Consider the following 23,349-nt stretch of genomic DNA (forward strand, 5'->3'; position numbering starts at 1 on the left):
GAGAGAGAGTGGTAAAAGCTGCAAGGAAAGAGCAAAGGAATTAAAAGTACTTAAAATAATGTATTTAGAAAACTGCACAGACTCTGCCACTCGTTTCAGTGCTGATACAAGATCAGCACGAAGCAAGGCTCCACAAAATGAAGGAGGCCAAACTAGTCAGGTGAAGACTGAATACGAGCGTACTGGAAGACGTTTCCAGACAAACAGTGGGAGAAAGGCAGACCCAGAGAGACAGTTTACCTTAGGGACAGCGGAGGGTGCTAAATCCTGGGGCCTAACATAACATAGCCTGCACCCTTTTCAAGGGGGGCTTAAAAAAAAAAACAGCGAAGACCAGACTATGCAAATATGCTGGTCCTGCTCCTTCTTCACAGGAGGACTCCTTCTCACCAGAATACCTTTCAGGGAAACACCAAAGAAATCCTCATCAATTTCATCAGCCAGAAGCTGCCTTTAAGCCAGCAGGATAGAGGCTGGCTCAGTTATTAATGGCCTTTCCAGTTGTTGAACTCTGTGCATCTCTGATTAACTCTCAGAGGGATAATTTGGGAAGGAGAGTGAAAAAAATAAGATTTTCTTGTAAATGATTTCATAAGGAAAAAACATCCTTCAAACAATCAAGCATCCAAGACAAGTGCCAAATACAAGAAAATGCATCTCTGGAACAAGGGAGAAACACAGCAGCAACTCTTGAAAATGCCTGGGATTAATCGCCTCAGAGACAGGCTGTAATTTAAAGGAATGAAAAACACACCTACAGACTGCTGTCTGAGTCCTGACCAGACAGGTGGGTTGTCATTACTCCTCACCGACAAACGGCCCTGATCTGAGCTTTTATAAATGAATCTCTTGCAGCAAAAAGCTCAAAAGGCCACTGCCCTCTTGACAATACACAGTTGACTTTGCTGAAAACTAGACTATTAAAAAAATACCTGTTTCCTTATGTTCCTCTGTTTCTACTCAATCTCCAGACCACAGAAGGCCGAGCTGGTATTCCTGTCCCTGGACGGCACAGTCATCTTGGCCAAGTCCCTTCCTTACTTGGGTGCTGTTAGGAAAACACTGTGCAGTCTCTACTGCCAAGGACTGTGCACATGTGTAAAGGCTTAGATTTTTGGGAGGCGGGCCCAGGCCCAGCTGACATCATTTACAGGGGATACCTAATAGCAGAGGTCTCTCGGAACTGCAGAGCTTAATTTTCCTCCAAGGAATAGCAATAACAGGTAATTACCATGTACAAATTCCACTCCTTCCTCAGTCTACCTTTAATTCATCTGCGTACATTATGCAAATCCACATTCTTATTGTGTATTTTATGTTAAAAAAATAAATATATATCTCTAAGTGGTGACGTCCTCCTTTGCCCTCTCTCCCCTCCTGGCTATTTAATTCTTCCTTTTGTATTTTCCTATTCTGAGCCCAAGCATAATCCAGACATATTCCATTTTCTTTCTCTTCTTCTGCATCACTCATAATAAATATTCATATGTATTTTACTTGCCAAAGAGTACTAATTCTCAAGTTGCCAAGCAATATTATATATTTCTAAGCAATAGGCTCAAAATCCTCAGTAAAGAGCTAGAATTCAGGTAGGCATATATTTTATAAATATACTGGGGCTCTTCAGGTACCAGAAATCCTATTCCTAACCCTCAGGAAGTTACCCCACATTTCGGAGACTCTTTCTTAATTATTCTACCTCTGCTGAGTACAAGGGAAATTCTTCTAAGGTAGTTAGTTCCTTAGTTCCTAGTTTAGCTCTCAGGCTAAAATAAACTTCAGAGATTATCTAATCTGATTTTACAGATCCGACATTGAGGCTTAGGGCGGGGGAGGGACTTACCCACGATCAAATGACTAATCACACGCTCAGCCAAAACTAGGACTCAGGGCTATTCCCTAGACAGAGCTGTCAGGCCACGGGGCCAGCAGGCACTGACCCAGGCACTGACAAGTGATCCCAGTTCAATCACAGCTGTTCTAGAAGTCACTTGCTGTTTTATAAACTTAGTTCAAAATTGGTTCCAGTAAGCGCAAAGAAGGACTTGGGCAACATTTTATTTGGAGAAGTAGGAAGTGTGACGGCTGAGCTCTCAGACAGCTCATTCCTCTGGGAACATTCACAAACAGTCCCCACTCTTAGAAAACACCAAGGCCTCTGAGACCCAATACTCAAGTCCTCACATGTTCTCTGCTGTATTTCACCCACTGCTTTCTAACTGGTTTTCCTGCTTTCATACATTTGCCACTTTAGGTCACCCTAACCAGTGCTGTCAAGAGTTGGCTGCTTAAAATACATATTGAATAATGGCTGCCCCCAGATAAAAATAAAGTCAAAACTTCTCAGCCAGGCATTCCAGGCCCTCCACAGTTCAGGCCTTTCAGATCTTCTCTCTCATATTACAACACTCCACAGCTCTAGCCACAAATTTATTCAGAGTCCCTGAATAAATTCTGTAAATCTTCTGTCTCCGGGCTTTTGCTCCGCCCTTTGTCTACGATCTCCTTCCCTACCCCATCCGCCACATCAATTCATCATAGCCTGATGAACCCATCAAGCCTTCTCACATCTTTCCAAACACTCTCTTCCCTGCACACAGTGCTGCCGTATAATTCGGTAGGACCTTATTAGTCCATCTTGTAAGATGGTACGTAAAAATCTGATTGTGTTATTCTATAGCTTAAAACTCTCCAACGACTTCCTCTCACCTACGGGATAAAGCTCACCTCCACCACAAGGCACATAAGACTCTAAAGATCTGGTGCCACTCAAACTCTTGGGGCTCATCTCCTGCCACGCATCTCGGACTTTGAGTCTAGCCATACTTATCAACAAGGGAATTCCTGAAACACTCCATACTGTTTCACGTTTCTATGTGCATTTATTTGCCTCTCTCCCAAATACACCTAGAGACGGTCCTATTTTAAGACCTACGCCTTTCTCTTTTATAAGCCCAGTTTGTAAAAATAACCAACCACTACAAAAATAAAGTAGTTGAAATTATTTAAAACTTTCTGGTAAAAGGGAAGAGAACAGTGTCTTCTCTCATGCCACTTTAAGAACTACTTCTGTACAATACCACCACTCAACAAATGGAGTTGGATCCTGACTGCTTTCGTAGGTTCCAGTCTGTAAAGAGAATAATAACTTTACAGAGTGTTTCCTTAGAGTCTGTCTTGCACTTCTAATACCAAAAAGTCTACAGTTTGTATGTCAAAGGAAGAGACAAAGGCAACTCCATTTCAAAATGAAGTAGACGACGTCCCCCTGCAAAGATTTACCCTTTCCTTTCTAGGCTACAAGTTATCAACTTGTTATCAGGAGTCACTGACTCCCACAGGAGTCCTGGAAATCCCGGGCACAGAAGAAAGAGCAGGAGCAAGCACTACCAGGACACGTGGCTTCATGCTACTGGAATTTCTTGCCATGAGAACTTGAAGCAAGCAGGAGAGTCTCGCAAAGCTGTCAAGATTTCGCCTATAGACAAATGATAAAAGTAGCAGTGCTTGGTTTCTAACATATTTTCTTTGCCATGGCTCAACTAAATTTCAGTTATGGCAAAAGGGCAGATGAATATTAAATTATGAACTAAAGGCAAGCAACTTCTCCTGTGCCACATCCAATGAGATGTCAGAGCTGAGTGACAGCCTTCAGAACTCGCCTCAGCTACAATATACACCAAGAAAACTCATAATGATTCCCTTGCCAGAGGTGCTAGCAAGGGGACCATAAAATGAGAAGCTCTTTCTGCATGAGGCTGCTCTGTACATGTGTATGTGGTACAGCTAGAACAGATCATGCCAAACTAAGGAACCAGAACTCATCTCTGGCACCCAGAAATGACTGTCATACTCACAATGAAATATCGCTGCAGATATGGTCACAATATGGATTTCAAGGTAAAGGAAACCCAAATACAACCAGATAAATTAGAAGAAGTAAGAAAATAAGTGTAATAGACCTAAAGAGACTTCATCTTAAGGCTGAAAGACTAGAATTCTCACTGAGATGTTTTTCCAAACTACAGCCCAGTGTTACAGCTGTGAATAAAGGACCTGCTCTCTTCCATGCCAGCAACAGTCAAGAATCTCCCAGGGGCCGGCCCCGTGGCCAAGTGGTTAAGTTCAAGCGCTCCGCTTTGGCGGCCCAGGGTTCGGATCCTCGGCGCAGACATGGCACTGCTCATCAGGCCACGTTGAGGCGGCATCCCATGTGCCACAATTAGAAGGACCACAACTAAAATATACTGGGGGGATTTGGGGAGAAAAAGCAGGGGGAAAAAAAAAAGACTGGCAACAGTTGTTAGCTCAGGTGCCAATCTTTATTAAAAAGAAAAAAAACAATTTCCCAGTGGCCAGCATGCAGGGTAGAGATATTTGTGACGGATTTAATTGGAAGCTTCTCCAGCTCTGTTACTAGCTCAGGGTATCCTTTGTCTTGGAAGGCAAAGTAGTTACAAAAAGCAGGAACATGAGCTGGCGACGATTCTGGGATTACAATTACATTCAGAGTAACATAAAATGAGGATGGGGTTGGGGACAGCTGGAACAAAAGTCATAAAGTCACATAACACTATCTCTTCTGTAGGCCTTAACAACTATTGGGACACAGCACTCACCCTGGGCTTCATAAAAACCTCCTTTCCACTTTCCAGAGGAATGGTGAAAATGAAAATGGGAATTTTCCTAATGCTTACTTGCTATCTACATTCTAGCAGGTGGTCTGGGCTCAAAAGCAGGCAGACAGCAATGTCAGGGGCAGTCACACCTTTACCCTGCTTGTGAACATCTTTATGCAAAGACAGATGCTCAGGGCTTCAGGACAGACCTCCTGACGACAGGTTTCTGGATGTCCTGTTTGTGCATTTTGATAAACACAGGGACCATGCAGCCTCAATTCTCGCCGCAGACAGAGATGAATGGCAGGAGAAGATGCCTGCCTGGGAGGACGGTCATTAATCTAAACCACAGAAGTACAGAAAATTTAACCCGATGCTGACCAACCTTCAAAGCTATCCTCCCTAGAGATAAATGTAGATAGTCTTGTTCCAAAGCAAGCTCATGGAGCAAGGGCTCAATAATAAATACGGTTGTACACCATTTTTAAAGGTTTCTAAATCTGCAGGTCAATAGAAGTCAGATATTAAATATGTTTGTTTCTAGTCTCTAATCTTAGACAAGTCTGATTTTGGTCAAGTCTCAGTATCCTCATTTAGAAAAATATCACAGTGGAGTAAATAACTATCTCATTGGGTTATTATAAGGATTAAACAGGATTTTTAAATGTATATATTATATATATTAACATTTATATAAACTACAAATGCTCTGTAGGTTATAAATTAGTATACATAAGAAAAATACTATAGCTGATATTTTTCATTCAATGGATGATGGAAGAGAATCACAAAAGATGGGATCTGGGCAATGGCTCCTTTTGTTTTCTGGGGACTATATACACCTGGATGGGACAAGCTAGAGAATGGCAAAATGATCTACAACTTAGCAAACGGCAGGAGAGTGAAGAGGCTGAAGTGGAGTGGCAAAGGCATATGCTGTGAAGGTGAAGAAACCCAGGAGAAGAACAGCCTCTCTTAATGGTACCCTAAGCCTAAGCATTCCAGGCCATATCTAACTTACCCGCTTCCCTGTTCCTGAAAGAACTATAAATTATGACTGTATAAGCCTCCAACTTTCCTTCTAGTTATCAATGCTAAGGAAAAAGATTGAGGCAAAGAAATTAAAACGGGCTGGCACATTCCCTAATTTCTCACTCTCTCCCTCCTCAGAGCACCCAGGAACTAAGAGAAGAGGAGCAACCACAAGCAGCTCTTGGTTTACAGTGGGGGGAGGAGGGCAGGGAAGGAGACAGAAAGAACGAACAGACGGTAAATTAGTATCAGCCAGCCAGCAACATCCTTCACTAGAAGACCTGGACTAATACTGAGGTGACTAATCCTCAGCTGCCATTAAAAACAAGATTACAGTCTGTCTCAGCCCAAAAAGCAAGCAAACACCCAGAGAGGGACTTTCGGAGGGGCGTTAGAGAAGCAGCCCATTGTTACTAATCAGGGAGCAATACAAGGCCCCTAGGAACAAACAATGGTAAGTCAGTGCACGAAAGGTGAAGAAGGCAATGTAAATTCAGGTCGTGCTGAAGCCAGGGGGGAGGTGAGAGCACAGGTGGGCCGTGGGGAGCACAGGAGGAGGCAGTCTGACACAGGAAAATCGAGGGGGTAGGAAGGGGAAGGGAGGAGGTGGTAGCAGAAGAAAGAGAAGGTAAGATGAGAACAGAACATTTTAAACTAACCCAGAACTCCATTGTGAAGGACAAGTCACGAGGCAAGATACAGCTCAAAGGCACGAGCCCCACGTTTCACCACTGCAGAGAGATAACACAGCCTTCCAGACGTGCACGGAGAGAGGGCTATGCAATCTGCACTGACACCCAGAGCTCCACAGGATTACTGAGGCTTTTCAGAAGCACTAAGTCCCAGCAGCCTCAGCGTGTACGTTGAAAGTGCTCCCCTGAATAGACCTTGGTGCTGGGAAAATAATCATTATCTACAGGGGACCATATTTCACTACAGGTGTCTGCTTGGCTAAGGAGTGGAGACTCTGTTCCCTTCACTGCCGGTATATGCATCCACCTTGCCCTAGAGAGGACAGAAGGCAGAATGACGCACGCTGAGAGTCAGAGAGGAGCTGGGCTCTTCCCGCCTAGTTGATGATAGAGGACTGCCACCCCTGCTCCATGGCCACACCACAGCTGCTTCAGGGCATCTCTGCATTTCTTTCAGATTTACATCTTCCTCAGACAAATGAACCTCCCACTTAGTCTTCCTTCTGCTTCCAAGTACACAATTGCCAGTGTGTTTAACCCCAGCATCAGGAAGGCAAATTGGGACCAAGGTTGTTCCCCTCTTCTCAATCCTCTCTGGCAAAGAGATTCCTCAAACACACCATACAGCACTGCTGAAAGAGGCTCCTGGGGAACTAGCCATTCAGCTCACTGCAGAGGAAGAAGGCTGAGGGGAGGCAAGAGCTCTTAAGATCCCAAACCTGACCAGGTTATGTCAAGATGGGGGTTGGGGGGTGGGGAGGGAAAGTAACCGACAGGCTGTCCTATTCCAATACTGCCAGAAAAAAAGGAGGGGAAAAAATGCTTAATCATCCTTCTCTCTCTCTTGTTTTGCATGTTTGAGAACATCAAAATATAAGAATCAAAACGAGCGAAATGTCCAATTTGATACAAGCCAGGAAAGTGCAGCCTCAAGATGAAAAAACCCATAAAGAATGGCTAGAAAGGTCAGGAGAAGCAGGTCAGAGACTGCAAAACCCAGCAGCAAGGTTGGGGAACTGGAATTCTAGAGCCTGGAGCTGACCGTGCTCCTTTAGCTCACCCCCACCCCACAACCAACCACTCAGAGACCAGCAGAGCAAGGACTCACCTCTCAACCCGCCATATTAATTTGACAGGCAACTTTCAAAGGATCTTTACTCGGGGGAGAGTGAGAAAGCTTAGGCAAGGGAGTAGGACCTCCAAGAACTGGTCTGATCAAGGGTACTAAGAGAAGATGCTTTTTAGGGAAATCCGGGTATTTTCTTTATTTTTAACCTCTATACCTACTCTGCTTAAGAGAAGAAACACAAGCCCTTCTGCCTCCCTGGTGCTACAAAGACAGTCCATGAGAAGCATTTCCCCAGTCACTGTTCATGAAAGGGAAATAAAAATGTTGCCTAAAGAGCAGCAGCCATCTTCTCCCAGTCTGGCCTGGGGCCCAATGGGCCGTCTCTTCCCACAGGCTCTGGTGAATCAGCAGTGCAACTGCCAGAGCGGGGAGCCCTGGGCATTTTAACCCTGTTCCTCACCCCATCCTATTACTCATAAATAAGAACTCAGGGGTTCAAAGCAAGAGTGTCGACCACTGCTGCTCAGACAGTGGCCAACTTGGAAGCACTCACAGCTTGGGAGGAGAGGGAAGAAAGTAAGCTGAGGAGGTACTTACTCAAAGTCCTCAAACTCCAAGTCGGTTCCCTCTACTGATGGACCCTGGTTGTCTGAGGAAGAGGAGGTGGTGGAAGAACGGAGACGGTTCTGTTGGTAGCGCATGGAGCGCTGGCGAATACTGTCTCTCCGTGAGAGATACTGGATCATCCTCTGGGCGTAGTATGCAGCAGGAGATAATCTGAGAGAGACAGAGATGGACAAACACAAACTAGCACTAATGTGGAGAACACTGTGCGAGGCAGGAAATCCAGCTCTCCCATGGCGTCTCCCTGCTGAGGCGAACTCCAGAGACACGAAAAATAAAGGGCATTTAACTCACCAGGAGGTTTGTACTGCACAATATGCTTATCAGACTACCACCAGAGTTTCTGTTCTGACATAAGGCAAAGAGGTTGTTTAATCAGTCATCATCTGATCAACAGCTGTCCCCTCCCAAGAGGGTAACACTGGACCTTTCTTTTTAGTTTCTTTTAGCTTCTCAGGGCACCCTTTATACAGATTCACAGCTTTTCCTCAATGATCCACACTCAAAATGTAAGAAGTGAAAGGGACCAAGGCATCATCTACAGGTCATCTCTTCTTTCATTTCATAGATAAGAAAACAGGCCAGGAGATGGCAAACCTGAGATGACTAAAGGCATCTACAGGCATCATCTTCACCAGAACTCCTTCCTTCTCCAACAAATATACATAGCCCCAGATTTGTCCTAGCTCCTTAAAATTATCTCTTTGAACCTCTTATCTCTCCTTTCCGGATTATTCATAGATAACTGTAACAAAGAGAAAATATTTAGGATAGAGACAGAGTAAAATATACTCAGAACAGAAAATCTACAGAAAAAAAAGGAGATTTTTCTCTTTCTTACAACAGAGCATCAGAGGCTACATGGGCACGGAGCAATACAGAAAGCACAGGCATTCCTTTTTCTTCTCCCTCAGTATGGCTATTCTCAGTAAATAATTCATCTAGGTCTATATTCTTCCAACTACGGCCTAGTGTCTTCACACTCCACGAAAACATCTAGTGTCCCATACAATTTGCCACATTCCCTTCTTAAATTTTTCCTCCTTCTTTCACAACGCTTACATAATTTGAGGTTGTGAACTGAGAAAGGGGGAGAACAATAACAGAAAAATGTTTTATATGATAACATTAAGTGGATTACTAAAAAACTTCCAGACCTAAATCCTGCCTGAGGCACACACTGACTCAACAACTCCACTAGGAATTTTATCCTACAGAAACAGACAAGGATGCAAAAATATATATATACACATAAGCACATCGCCAGAATTAGTGAAAAACTGGGAAACAGCAAATGCCCACCAACATATTAAATAAATTACATCCACACAAAGAAACACTATGTAGCTATTAAAAAGAATAAATTATCCCTATATATGCACAAGGAAAGCCCTCCAAAATAAAATTTTAAGTGGGAGAAAAATTGTAGAATGGTATGTATATACGAATATGGATATAAAAATATATATTTATGTAATGAGAACAAAAAACTAAAAAGAAACACCACAATCCTAATGAGGATTCCTGGAGACCTTAACTTCTATAATGTCTAAATAGAAAAGGAAAAAGGCTTGCATCTTTTTTTTTTAATGGAAATCTGGAAAAACTGAGAACGGAAATAAAAATAGTTATATGCGAATTGTAGGAAAAGTATTTACAAATATCTTGCTGCCTAATGTTCCATCATCCTGGGCAAAATCTCTGGCCAAATCCCCAGTAACTCTACTGACTCAGGCCAAGGTCACCTGGTAGAGGAACTACGCCTGCCTCTGAAATGTCTGTCATCTGACGGAGTGTGCTTCCAGCCAAGCATAAAATGGAATTCCCAGGCATGCCAGCTGACAATCTTTAGATCTCAAAAGTCTGTGTTATGAAACAATATGCTGCATTTGGCACCCCTGAATCCAAATTATCTTTATGTAGCAGGTGGGCATGGGATGCACAGATGCCTTGGCCAAGATCATCGGAGTACGAGAACTATTTCTCAGAAGTCTCAACTTGCACTGAGAACTTTATTATCTGTTTGAGTCCCTGTTCCCGTGCATTTTGTCACGATGAATCAAGAATTCTAAATTTTCAACAGACACAAATCAATACTCTTGAGTTGTTCCTCTATCTATCAAATATACAGAAATCTTCCAGTAGAAATCAACCATTGCTAAATTCTCAAGTCAATCAGCCTAGAAAAGAATGTAAAAAAAGTTTCAAGAGGAGAATGATGAAATCTTTTTTTGGAATTGATTCTGAAAAATGACCACGAGTACACTCATTCCTCAGTTGATAGCCTACCCTAACTAATGGAAAAATTATAATATTATTGGTGATAGAGGCAGAAATAATGTTGGTGCTGACAGTAACAATAAAGATGGCCCTTTTATGTAGGGGCACAGATTCAGCACTAGGTAACCCCAATTGTTTAATTTCACTAAAAGTCAGGAATTCCCTGAGCTACAAAACTATGCATCAACGGTTAAAAAGGATTCCTGGCACAATTATTAAATACAAGTACATCTTAGCCTCATTCTTTTAGGTATTCAGAGGGAAGCTAAGGATCTGAATGATGAGCTGTCTCCCAATGGCTCTGACATATACATCTTGTGTAAGGTGAGGACTAAGAGGAAAAAGAAATTAACCGGTAATGATGTAACAATGATCCTCCTACAGAAGAGCTGGATAAATCATCCAACTCTAAAGTGTTCCAAATGAAAATTTTAAATGTTTAAATAAATCTTCAAGTTTTCTTCAAGGAAGAATATTTTCCCCTCCCAAAAAAGCCTGTTTTGTGTTCAAAGGGAAAATATGAAAACACCAACACCACAATGTATGACACTCTCCGTGATAAAGAGATCTGAGTAGGAATAAATAACAAATTCATTACATGAAAGGAGGACAAATAATGGTCTTTAAGAATCACTGTCAAACTTTGTCAGGTTAAAGGTTCTGGGGATGAGACTCCCATTGCTGTCCTAAAAGGCACTGTTTTATAGCAAGAAGTTCTCTATCTCAGTGTTTCAGAGTATTTGATTCATGCAAAAAATTTCCTTCTCCCATTTAGGGCTTATAACTTTCAAATATGATCAGAGACTAACATAAACTTGCCTGCTTTAGTCATCAGCTAAAGTCGTCCCTCTCCATGCTCCCTGAGCCTTGGACTTGCCATTTCCAGGGTGTGGACAAGGAAGTAAGAGGATAATGGGGAGTCTTTCCCCGGCACCTCAGAAAGAATGCTCAGTATCATGGCATAACTGTGGCAACAACCAAATCATTCACTATCCCCGGAATCAACTTGGCCTGAAGGTTCCCACACTTGAAATTCTTAATCTAGAGCAAAGGTCGTTTGGCTTTATCTGACCTACACTGTTAACTTGCCAACCCCACCATTATAAGCTACCCTTTTCCTTCAGCAGAGACTCACAGTGTGCTTTGCTATTGCTTAAATAATGTGCAGATTTATCCCCTTTTTAGATCATTAACAAAATCACTAAGTCTGGCTGTGACAAGCCCAAGGAGCTGCTCTCTATAAATAAATGTTAACACATCAACTCAACACCTCATCCTTGGTCCTCAGCTACCACTATCAGGTAAAGGCTGGCCTTGAACTCATTTGAATGTTTGGTGTTTTTTTTAATCTCCTCAAGAACTTTTCCAAAGTCTTCTACTCGGTGTAAAACAAGCATTTTAATAAAATGCCAACTTGTTTTATTCAGTTACCCTTGTCAGTCATCTCTTCTTTCAAGTATTCTCCAAAAATTCAACCTGTGAATGCACTTGATTTCTACCTTTGAATATTCTAAATTCTCTCTCAAATGAGAGCAAGTAGGATTTTTTGTTTATTTAATTTGTAAGTAACTTCCTTACTAATAAAAACTTTTGTTTCCCTTTTAGCTAGCCATCTGAATGGCAAAAGCCTCTCTTAGCAGCAGAAAAGGAATATCCTGTGACTCTGCCAGTGGCCTCCTCGGGTTCCCCCTCTAGTGCCCCACTTAAAGAAATGAGCCCCAAAGAACAAGAGCTCAATCATAACCCTCTGTCACCAGAGGCTCTGTTCACTTACCTGCAATACTCCCCAATCACCTGAACCACCTGTCTCAAAACTGTAACTGAAGAGCAAAAGAGCGCCAGGCCCAGAGAGGCACAGAATGGGGCTTCCAACAGCCTGGCAACCCCAAGGGGAGCCCCTCCCCCCCACCTAGTGCCATTTCTCACTTTGGCCTTACCTCGCTGGGTCTGGGTAAATTGGGTGCTCTCTGGATCCTGCTCCATCATAACGGGATAATGAAATGAGGGAAGACTCCAGCAGCCTCCTAGCAGAGATTAAAAAAATGGCAATAATCCCTGTCAATTACCAACTCAGAGGTCATTCATAAGGAAAAATTCGGGGAGATATAAATAACATCCCCCTTTGCAGCTAGCTAACACCTGTTATCTGGGATCACACCCTTCCTACAAGGTAAATACTTAGAGACAAATAAATGAAGAGCTACAGAGCTCCCACACTGGATCCGGCCGCTGTATCAGGTTGAATACTGCTCTTCAGTGAGAAATGAACAAGCGCTTCAGAGACGTGATCTTATTTCTATTTGCAGTACCTCCAGGAGACAAATAGGAGGTTAGGATCAACACAGGAGGGAAAAATTAGGCATACCCAGAGATTATCACGTAGTGCCAACATTTATCTTGGTGTTCAGTTCCTCCATGTCAAGCTAAGCCACATCCCCTTATCTTCTAATCAGTCTGCTTTGCCCACACCTTTTGTGAGGAAGAGTACTCCCCGGGCACTCTTAACAACCGACAAAAATCTTTACTTATATAATCTACACCAATCATAAATTCAACTGATCATACGTGATACACACACATTTTACTGAGCATTTTTGGTGCCAGGCAAATATAAGTAATTCATATATATTTCTTTATTTAAACCTCATCACAACCTGGAAAGGTAGGCATTACTATACATACATCAGAACACTGGGCCCAGAAGTATACTCCCCTGTGGCACACAGCTATTAAGTGATAGGGCTAGGAGTCTAGCGAAGGTCTGTCAATTTCAAAACGCTTCAAACTACTATGCTATACCACAGGACCTTCCAGGTATCCACCGTGGTCCAAGCAAGAACGTGGGCTCAGTATTGCTGGCTCTTCCTATTTTTTAAGAGAAGCCAGAAATCTGGCCTTTCACAAGAAATCTCTTTTAGTTAAATTTTAGCGAAAACATTTTTCCCTTTTCATACAGCAAGGGCCAGTTAAAATACATCTGCTAAACATGGCCCAGGCACCCCCCAGTTTGCCATGTCTGCCACACTGCTTCCCAACTCAAACGAGCCTTGGCAGCCAATCAGGCTCCTGCCATAGAGCACGTTTCAAAGGAAATGTCTCAGAAAGAAACGCACATTGTTCCTCTCCAGCAGCATCTTGCCTGGCTCTCCCGGGAACAGGTCTCCAGCTCCCTGCCAGACTCTTCTTTAAAGCAGAGCTGCAGGATAAGGACAGCAGCTACCAATCTTCTCCAACTGAGTTAATTCAATTCACTGTTATTAAAACCAGCTGGCTTTAGGTATAGTCATGTGCAGTCACTTTATCTCAGCAACTGGCCCACAGAAGCACTGCCCCCAACAGCTTGGGGAAGAGAGACAGCAGAGGCTCTGTCAACCTGGCTTGCTACCTTCCCTGCCCAGGACAAGCAATTGTTAAATGATGTTTTCTATCTGGACAAGGCCTGTAACCCTCACATTTAAGACATCTGAAATAGTTCTACCATTGAAGGGAAAGGATACAATGTAACCAAGGAGGAAAAGAAGAAAGCAATAAAATACATCTCTCTGGTTGAAAACCTGAATCTTCAATGATATCACTGTTCACAGCAGCAGAAATGCTGTTTCATCAATTCTAAGACACACTTTTTCCTCCACATTTCAATGTCTCTGAAATTGGGATGCATCTTACAATTGCGTGACAGTTTAATTCTTAGGATTTTTTTCTTTCTTTGGGGGAAATAAACTAATGGCATGTCTCTGAGTCTGAAATACAGAATGTTTGTGAGAGGTAGGAGTAGGAGAGGTACACCGACTAGACAAAGAAGAAAAGCGAAATTGTGAGAAAAGTATCTATTCAGGACATTTATGCCATCTTAATCATTACGAATTCATTACTTATTCATTACGAATAAATTAGTTCTATAGGAGTTGGGTGGGAGCTGAAGAAGGGAAGGAAGATCTCGGAGCAGCTGGCTGTCCTGAAATACCCAGAAGCTTGTTCCACCCCCGAGGGCTCTGGAGTGAGTCCTGAATGTCACTGAGCCCTGTCCTGTTCCCATCCAAATGGCTGCTTAGTAAGCAGAGGGCCTTCGGCAGGGAGCATCCTCCAGAGTGACCAAGATATATCCTTCTTAAGTACTTCTGCCTAGAAAATGACCCTGGCAAGTTAGGAGGCCAATATTCCCCCCTACTATGCCAAGGCAGTGAGAGGATTCAGAGAGATGACTTTAGAAGGGTTTGGATTAGATAATTTCAATTTTAATGATTCCATTTTATAATCCTGCAAAGTCTACTTCCCACCCTAACTTCCTATCTTAATTAGGAAGGCTTCTTTAAATTAGAGTAAAACCAAAATGTTAAGCTTTGTCTCTGGAGGGTCCCTGATGAGGTTCTTTTGGAATATGCATCCCTTGTGTCTACTTACGACACAATCTGTTGGCACCATTTGCTCCCCAGACAATACAGTAGACTGGCAAGCCATATATATATGGCATTTTAACTGCTGATACACAAAACCAGGAGAGCCAATGACTACGAATGGTACCCCCACACACATATCACTGATGAAACATTAAGTTCTCTACGGTTACAACACAAACGCTATTTGAAGGAATAAAAAAGACTTCTGCAATTGGTATTGAATGAAGAAAGAATGAGAGCTACTAGATGAGTAAACATCGCCACCATTTCTAGGAACCTCAAAGAAAGATCTTTCTCTCCTCCAGTTAGCTTCTTGCAAAGAGCCATCAATGGAGAAATGACATAAGAAAATGGAATGGGGGACTGGTCCTGTGGCTGAGTAGTTAAGTTCACGTGCTCCACTTCGGTGGCCCAGGGTTTCACTGGTACGGATCCTGGGCACAGACATGGCACTGCTCATCAGGCCATGCTGAGGCGGCATCCCACACAGCACAACCAGAGGCACTCACAACTAGAATATACAACTATGTACTGGGAGGGGCTTTGGGGAGAAGACGAAGAAGGGGAAAAAAAAGAAGATTGGCAACAGATGTTAGTTCAGGTGCCAATCTTTAAAAAAAAAAAAGAAAACGGAACGGGAGAGCAGCTGCGAGCCTTCTGCTCTGGCCACCGCAAATCTGACTTGACCTAACGAGATATCATGCAATTCAACAATGTGAAATCAGGTAGGACTCAGGAAGGGCTCAGACAAGCATGTTCAAGCTTGAAGTTACCATATCATTCTGACCTATAATCTCAATTCAGAAATGTTTTAAAGAGTCACTGAAGCCGTGACAGAAAAAAACAAAAATCTTTTCTTTGCAAGCTTGCCTGGTTCATTCTCTATAGCAGTGGTATCCAGGTGAGGCACACCACAGTTTGTGCTATTTTGATACACACACACAGGGATTGCTCAAAAGTCTTTTACTAACGGAGGAATTTTTTTTAAAGTTTGAAGGCCACTGCTCTATCAAACTATACACCACTTTAAGAAAATTCATTATTTAAAATATATCCACAAATATGTAAAATATAAATATAAAACCCATAAATATATAAAAGTATAACCACACTCATATATAGACAGCAAAAGAGAGAGAATGTTAAAGCAATGTAGCAAAATGTTAACATTTAGAGAATGTGGATAAAGAGTATTCTTTGTACTATTTTTGCAACGTTTCTGCAAGTCTCAAATTATTTCAAAATTAAAAATTAAAAACATCCAATATACAAAAATCTAAAAGTAAACCACCGAAAACTAAAGAGATAACCGTTCATTTTCAAAAGAATTACACACTTCTTAAAAAGGATTTCTTCTAACAGCAAGTTGCCCTAATTCTCTAAGGCAGGTTTGGTAAACTATAGGCCCTGGGCCAGCTGCCTGTTTTTGTAAATAAAGTTTTATCCAAACAGAGCCACATTCATTCATTTACATCTTGTCTGTGGCTGCCTTGGAGCTGGGAAGACAGAGTTGAGTAATCCTGGATAGGGACAGGCCTAGAATATTTACTACCTGGCCCTTTGCAGAAAAAATTTGCCCATCCTTGCTCTAAAATATTTGCTTGCATAAGATTCCTTGAAAGATAAGGTGGAGACACTAAGGAATGGAACAGAAAACTTGAAATCAAAGTATTACACACTATCAAAAATGAGTATCAAGCCCCGCTAAAATTCTAAGTCAATAGGAACACAATTCAATCTGTAAAATTCCTAGCATTTTAAATGACTACAAATATTTCTTCCTTCCTTGATTAATACCCTGAGTATATACAACGGAGTTCCCCAAATCCGCTGTATCCTTCAATGACAAAGAAAACAATCAAAAATAGTGGAAGCAGCACTGGAAAAGAGCAAAGCTGTCAGGGCAGATGAGAAGGGTCACGCAAAAGAAAAGAAGCTTTGTTTCAAATTCAGACAGAAGAAACACGCCAGAGACAACTCTTCCTTAGGAAACAATCATATCCTGAAGATATTCTTTTAACTAGTTGTCAGCGCACAGAGAAAATCAGTATCCTAAAGCCAACTTTAAGTTTAGCTCTCCTCCAATCACTGGAAACAATGAATTGCCACAACTCTGTGACCTGTACTGATAATGGAAAACCTGCTCCTAGAAGCTAAGATGCCACCAGTACCCGAGGCCTAAACAGTAATTTCCCATCCTGGCTTTGATGTCTGAGTGACATCTGCTATTTCAGTTCAGGGGAGCCAAACCCAAACTAATAGCTCCCTTCTGCCTAGGAAATAAAATCCAAATTCCTCAGCTTGGCATCCAAAGCTCTGCAGCCAAATTTCTCATTCCTCCTGGGTACACTATATGCTCTAGCCCAGTGGTTTTCAAACTTGGTCTCAGAACTCCTTTAACACTCTTAAAAATTGAGGACCCCAAAGAGCTTTTGTTTACATGGGTTTTATCTACCAATATTTACTATACTTGAAATTAAAACCGAGAAATTTTTAATACACAAGGACACACTCCATTAGCCATCAGAGTGATAACCTCATTACACATCATGTAGCCTCTAGAAAACTCCACTGTATACGTGCGAAAGAATAAAAGTGAAAAAGACAAAGAACGTCTCAGTATTACTATAAAAATAGTTTTGACTTTGGGGACCCCAGGCCACACTTTGAGAACTATAGGTTCTCTAGCTAAACTAAACATACCTTCACTATCTCACCTATGTATTTAGCTTGACCATTTCTTCTTTCTGGAAAGTTCTTCTTCCCCATCTCCACCTGTAAAAATCCTTCAAAGCTCAAATACCTGACTCTCCCGGGCAAAAGTTCACCCTCTCTTCCCCAACACCCCATAGCATTTTGAAACCTCTCTTAAAAGGCCTTCTCCCAGGGCTGGCCCCGTGGCCAAGTTCGCACGCTCCACTTCGGCAGCCCAGGGTTTCGCCGGTTCAGATCCTGGGCACGGACATGGCACCACTCGTCAGGCCACGCTGAGGTGGCATCCCACATAGCACAACCAGAAGGACCTGCAACTAGAATATACAACTATGTACTGGGGGGGCTTTGGGGAGAAGAATAAAGAAAGAAGATTGGCAGCAGTTGTTGCTCAGGTGCCAATCTTTAAAAAAAAAAAAAAGGCCTTCTCCTAAGTCACGTTGTACTGCAGTTACTTTGAGTATGTCTCGCCCCAGCTACTGAACTACAAGCTACATGAAAGCAGGTACTGGATCCAAGTCATCTTTTTATTCCCACTCACATCCTAATTAACATGTAATAGGAGACCAATAAATAACTAAGTGAATACGTCAGCGGCCCTAACTAGATTTGGAAGAATAGGCAAGAAGACATATTTGATTGCCCCTCATTAACCTTGTGACTTTCAGACGAGGTTGCCAAATGTCCAAAACTCACGCTAAAATTCCCGAAGGAACAAGGTTTTCAGAAACTGCTTATATCACCCTTCATCTCTCTGGTCACTTAAGCTGCTCAGGTTAAAGTGCTGACATAGTTGTCCTGATAAATGCAGGGCAGCCTAGTCCCTGGGAGGCTTATTAATTCATAAAGTCAGAGGCTGGCTACTTGCCTGGGAAACTACCAATGATGCTCCTGAATGGGGTAGTGCCTAGAGACCTCAAAGGGGAAAGAGGGCAATGTTTTCGGCAGAAGAAGGGGCAGGGGGCCAAAGAAACTTGGATGCACTAAATGCCTTCTTTCCTTTCTGAATCTTGCTCTGCAAGCCCCATATCTATGCCTTGGCGCATGCCTGGGCTGGGAGATGACAAGCCCTTATTCTTTGTAAAAAATAATTGTGTGTTCTGAAACGACACCTCTATTATGATTTCCAAATTGACATCTCTGCTGTAACGCGGAGGCACTGAAGCCTCCCCATTTCACACACTGGCAATTATCGTTTAAGTTATCCAACGATAGGCACTCATCTGATCGCTGCAGGGCCCCCTACTTCTAGGGGTGCACTTGCAGCACATGAGGCAGTTGCCAGCAGAGCCTGGCAGGCAATTCCTGCCCCTGCTCTGGGGCGGACCAAGGCAAGGCGGCACTGCTAAAAGGCTGATGTCAGGAAAAAACAGACATACTACAGAAGGAGCTCACAGTGCCTGTCTGTGGATCGGCCTTATTTTACTATCATCAAGCACAAACAATTCACGGGGCTCAAAACAACGTCTTTCACCAGAAAAGCTTTAAAACATCTTTACAAAACATTAACATATTCCTCAATGCCTCTGTGCAGTGAGAGATAAATGGCAAAACATCAGAGCACAACATAATCAGACACCAGAAGGGAAGAAGCTGGAAACAGAATTCATAAGTGGTGTGCAATTGTGTATCTAGCTATACAAAAGTCTTGCCTGAAGAAGCAGCCAGACCCCTCTGGAAACATCTGATCCTCTGCTGTTTGGTGGGTGGTTATTTTTAATACAAGTATAAAATGATTGGTTGGCAATATGTTTGGCTCTTGTATATCCTCAACACATTACACTATAGTTACAAAACTTCAATTTATAATAAAAACTCACTCAAAGGCCCAAGGTGACCTACATGGACATGTTTACTCTGTCTCCAAATCCATTTTCTCTGGGAGACTTGGGGGTCGGCTCCCAGACCACAGACTTTTTTTTTAAACTAGGAATTTAGACCAGAGGCTTTTCACCAAATGATGAGTAAGAGCATGCCAAAGACAACGGCCAGTTCTGATATTCACATGTGCACACACCCCGACAGGCAGCAGCTGTGACATACAGGTTTAGACTTTAATTAAGAGGCAGTGCATCCCAATTGACTGGCTTCCCCCAAAATCAAGAAGAGCTTTAGAGAATTTAATCCTGAATTCTCAGCTAATTTTATTTAGAATAACACAAAATTCCAAAACAAGTCTATGTCTAGACCCACTAATACTACAAAGAATATATTGGTAGAATCATTCACCGCTTCAATAACAGCAAACCTGTACATTTCTTCTTAGATGATTTTTCACATTCATATTCCTGACCTGAAATTTCTAAAACCCTTGATCAAGGCCATTCGTTCTTAAGTGACAGACCATTGACCCTGGTATACTGCAAACACTGTACTCTATAATATGAAGTAAAACCTTAGGGCCAACATCAGGAGGACAAAGAGTGAGTAAATGAAGCCTTACAAGAGAATGAAGAAAAAGGAATGCACAGTGGGCTGAAGCATTTACGAAGCAGAGGCAAAGAGGCAGCCTTCCTGGCTCATGTCTGTTCAAGCAGTGAGATTTCTGGAGTCTACAGAAATAGACGAGAGAGCAGAGACTCCAGCTGGGCCCGCAAACAATCCATTGTTAGCCTTGAGCTAACACAAAGCTCAGAGTATAATCACTTTTCTCATATCACGGGTTCACTCTGAACTGCTTCTCCTAGTGACTTGCCTCGGGGGGTATACTACTTGCCCTTCCATCCCGATCCTGACTTCAGCAATCTAACTGACTCCTTTTGGACTCAGCATTTGACTCCAGTGGAATAATTTCTCCACCATTTCCCTCTGTCTAGACAACATGAAATTGTCATAAATGACACCTAAAGAATAATTAGTAGAGAAAGTGCAATTTCCACTCTCCTCCCCCGTTCCCCAAAAGAACTGCACATTAATGTCCTCCGGCATGTCAATTAGTAATACCCTGAAGATTAACCCTGTGGAACCTGGAAGCCATTTAATTCCCAGCTTGCTAAATATTATGCATTTCCCCCCAGACTATAATCAGAAGATGTAAACTGCCTTCTTTTCACTGGCACTAATGGTTATAATCTCAGAGATCTGAATGCCTGCTGAATCGATACCTGTGTAAAAAGTCCTTACAAACACCACTTTATCCCGCTGCATTTTATTTAGGGGAATCCAGACAAAAGCAAGAAGACAAGGCAAAAGAGGAGAGAGGCAATGAGAGAAAGGCATGACTCAAGACCATCAGAACCAGGCAATACTATCATAATTATTATAAGAATAAGATGCTTTGAAGTCACTGCCAGTTCCTTGTGAGATGCAATATTCAAAACACAGCAAGGTCAAAGGACAGCAAATTATGAAATAACTCACCAGTGGTTTTCAATGGGAGGGGCTTCCCTCCAGGGGACATACAGCAATGTCTGGAGTCATTTTTAGTTGTTGCAACTGGGTTGGGGGAGTGCACTGGCATCTATCTAGTAAGTGAAGGCCAGAGATGTTGCTAAACATCCTATAGTGCACAGGACAGCCTCTCACAATACAGAATTGATCCAGCCCTAAGTGTTAATAGTTCTGCTGTTGAGAAATCCTCTGATATATACTAATGGTCTGAGACCAACCAAGAGGAACTCTGAATAACTAATAGATGAGGAAGTCAGTGCTTCAGCTTTAGAATCAGATTGCAGTTTAAATTCACCATCTTGTGTCCCTTACTAGCTGTGTGACCTTGGGCAAGTTCATTATCATCAGCATCCAAATTTAAGGAGAAATCCCTACTTCACAAGGTGTTATGATTAAATAAGAACATATGTGTGGCAGCCAGCACACAGTCCAGTAAATAGTGACAACTTTTTCTTCCTTGGATTACAACTCCCAAAGTGTCTACAGGGAACATGAGGCACTCTGGCCACTCAAGTCACTATGCTTAAAAAGGTGGTTTCTTGGAAAGAAAGACATGTGTTGAAGGATGGGTACTGTAAAGGCATAAACATGGGATCTGAGCCCTAAGAATCTCATCAGCCTCACCCAAATACACCAACAAAAGCAGTCAGTCACCCATCCACCAATCTGTCTGTTGGTCCATCCAATCACTGATTCAAACCACAAATATTTATTAAGTGTCTACTATTGGGTATATATTAGTATATAAAATAGATACGGTCCCTGTAGTTGCTGGTCTCTAAAGATGGACCCCAAAGAAACGTACTTCTTGGTATTCTTGCCCTTGTGCGGTCTCTTCCCACACTGAATCTAGACCAGTCTGTTACGTGCTTTAAACAAGAGAATGTGGCAAGCTGTGCCAGTTCTGGGCCAAGCCTTTACAAGGACTCACAGCTTCCATCCCCTCCCTCTTGGAACTGTCACTTACGGAAGCCCTAAGCTGCTACGTAAGAAGTCAGGCTACTCTGCTAGAGAGGCCACATGGAGAGAGGAGTCCCTGACACTACATGGCGAGGGAGAGAGGCCTAGCTGTCTCAGCGGAGCCTCCAGATGACTCTAGAGAGACCCCAAGCAAGACCAGCAGAAAAACTTCAACTGAGCCCAGTCTACCCAAAGAACAAAGAAAGTCAATAAAATTGTTATTTTAAGTCACTAAGGTTTTAAGTTGTGTGGTTTGTTATGCATCGATAGACGAATGAAATGGTTCCTGACTTGTAGAGCTTTCAAGCTAGCCACAACAGCTGCACTAGAACTAAGCCCATAAAGTTGGCTTACCAGCCTAAAGTAATCACATTTGGACTTAAAGGAACCTTGGTGATCAAAGGAAAAATCCCACTAAACAAGACATTTGGAAACAATAAAACTCAGTGCAAACTTGCTCACTCTGCCCAAAGCACAAGGTCTTGGGACTGGCTGGAAGGGTCAATGTCAATTTCAAAAGACTTGCTACGCTTTCCTAGCTATCCCAATCAGGCTCTCCGTCGTTCTGAAACACACTTCTACTCCGGATGGCTCCCTCTCAATGTAGAAGGTGGCCCTAGAATATGGGAAATTAAGGTTATCTGTGCTTCCTCTCTTATCAAGAGGCAGGACCCAGTTCCTTTTGCACAAATCACTATAAAAGAGTGCAGGAAAAATGAAAATAATATCCTATTCCCTTGCTATGGACCAGGCTACCTTCTGAATTATTGAACTTTCTAAAATAGAACCTCATTGTGTCTGCTGCAAGTGAGTAACCAGCAGCAGCCCCATCACAACAGCCATTCCTTACCCTCCCTTACAAGGCGCTTCACTTTTTCATGTGTTCGGTTTACTCTAATTTTACATGGTGAGATTTCACGGATACCCCATGAAGCCTGAAGTCCAAGAAATGATACAGACAGAAAAAAAACTGACCTGCAGGCAATGTATCAGGCAAAAGTTTTTTTTTTTTTTTTGAGCAAAGTAATAATGGAGAAAGGGAGAAAAGAGCAGACATTTCTTGACCTAAATTTGAAAAAGCAACTGATGTTTAATTCATTTAATCCTCACACAATTTTACAACTGAGGAAACTGAGGTTCAGAGAGGCTACTTAACCTGCCCAGGTGACACAAGAGAGCCAGAATTTGAATCCAGCGTTGCTCAACTCCAAATCTTTCCATTAGAATAAGTTAGAAGGAGAGAGACCACCTAAGGACACTGACAGTTAAAGCAGCATTGCATCACAGGGGACAGGAGCAAAAGGAAAAATAAAAGCTGACGGTCACGCAAAGGGATTTAGTACACAGAGGTGTGGGGGAGGGGGAGGTGGTGGTAAAGAGTTCCTAGATGGTCTAAAAGAGTGTTCTCTAACTTAGTGCGGATCAAAATCACCTGGAGAGCTTGTTAAAAATGCAGACTGCATGCCCCCCACTCAAGTTTCTGATTCAGCAGGTCTGGGGTGAACCCAGAAACTTGTATTTCTAACAGGAGAAGCTGATGTTCCTTGTCTGGTGACCACACTCTGAGAACCACC

At 42.5% G+C, this 23,349-nt stretch overlaps 1 protein-coding gene across 16 annotated transcripts in view; it reads right to left on the minus strand.

Annotated features, from left to right (window-relative positions):
• AMBRA1 (autophagy and beclin 1 regulator 1) overlaps window positions 1–23,349 on the minus strand; it is a 159,467-nt gene that overhangs the window by 88,539 nt on the left and 47,579 nt on the right. For 10 of the 16 annotated variants that reach the window (XM_070487602.1, XM_014861278.3, XM_014861281.3 and 7 more), the window contains 2 exons: window positions 12,254–12,340; window positions 8,010–8,189 (listed from right to left, as the gene is read on the minus strand). The exons of 2 other annotated variants lie outside the window; for them this stretch is intronic. In XM_070487602.1, the coding sequence (XP_070343703.1) occupies window positions 8,010–8,189; window positions 12,254–12,340 (267 nt within the window). The remainder of the gene's footprint in view (window positions 1–8,009; window positions 8,190–12,253; window positions 12,341–23,349) is intronic. 4 more of the 16 variants (XM_070487603.1, XM_014861282.3, XM_014861288.3 and 1 more) reach the window with 1 other exon arrangement.

This window comes from Equus asinus, chromosome 17 (assembly GCF_041296235.1).
Source record: "Equus asinus isolate D_3611 breed Donkey chromosome 17, EquAss-T2T_v2, whole genome shotgun sequence".
NCBI lineage: Eukaryota > Metazoa > Chordata > Mammalia > Perissodactyla > Equidae > Equus > Equus asinus.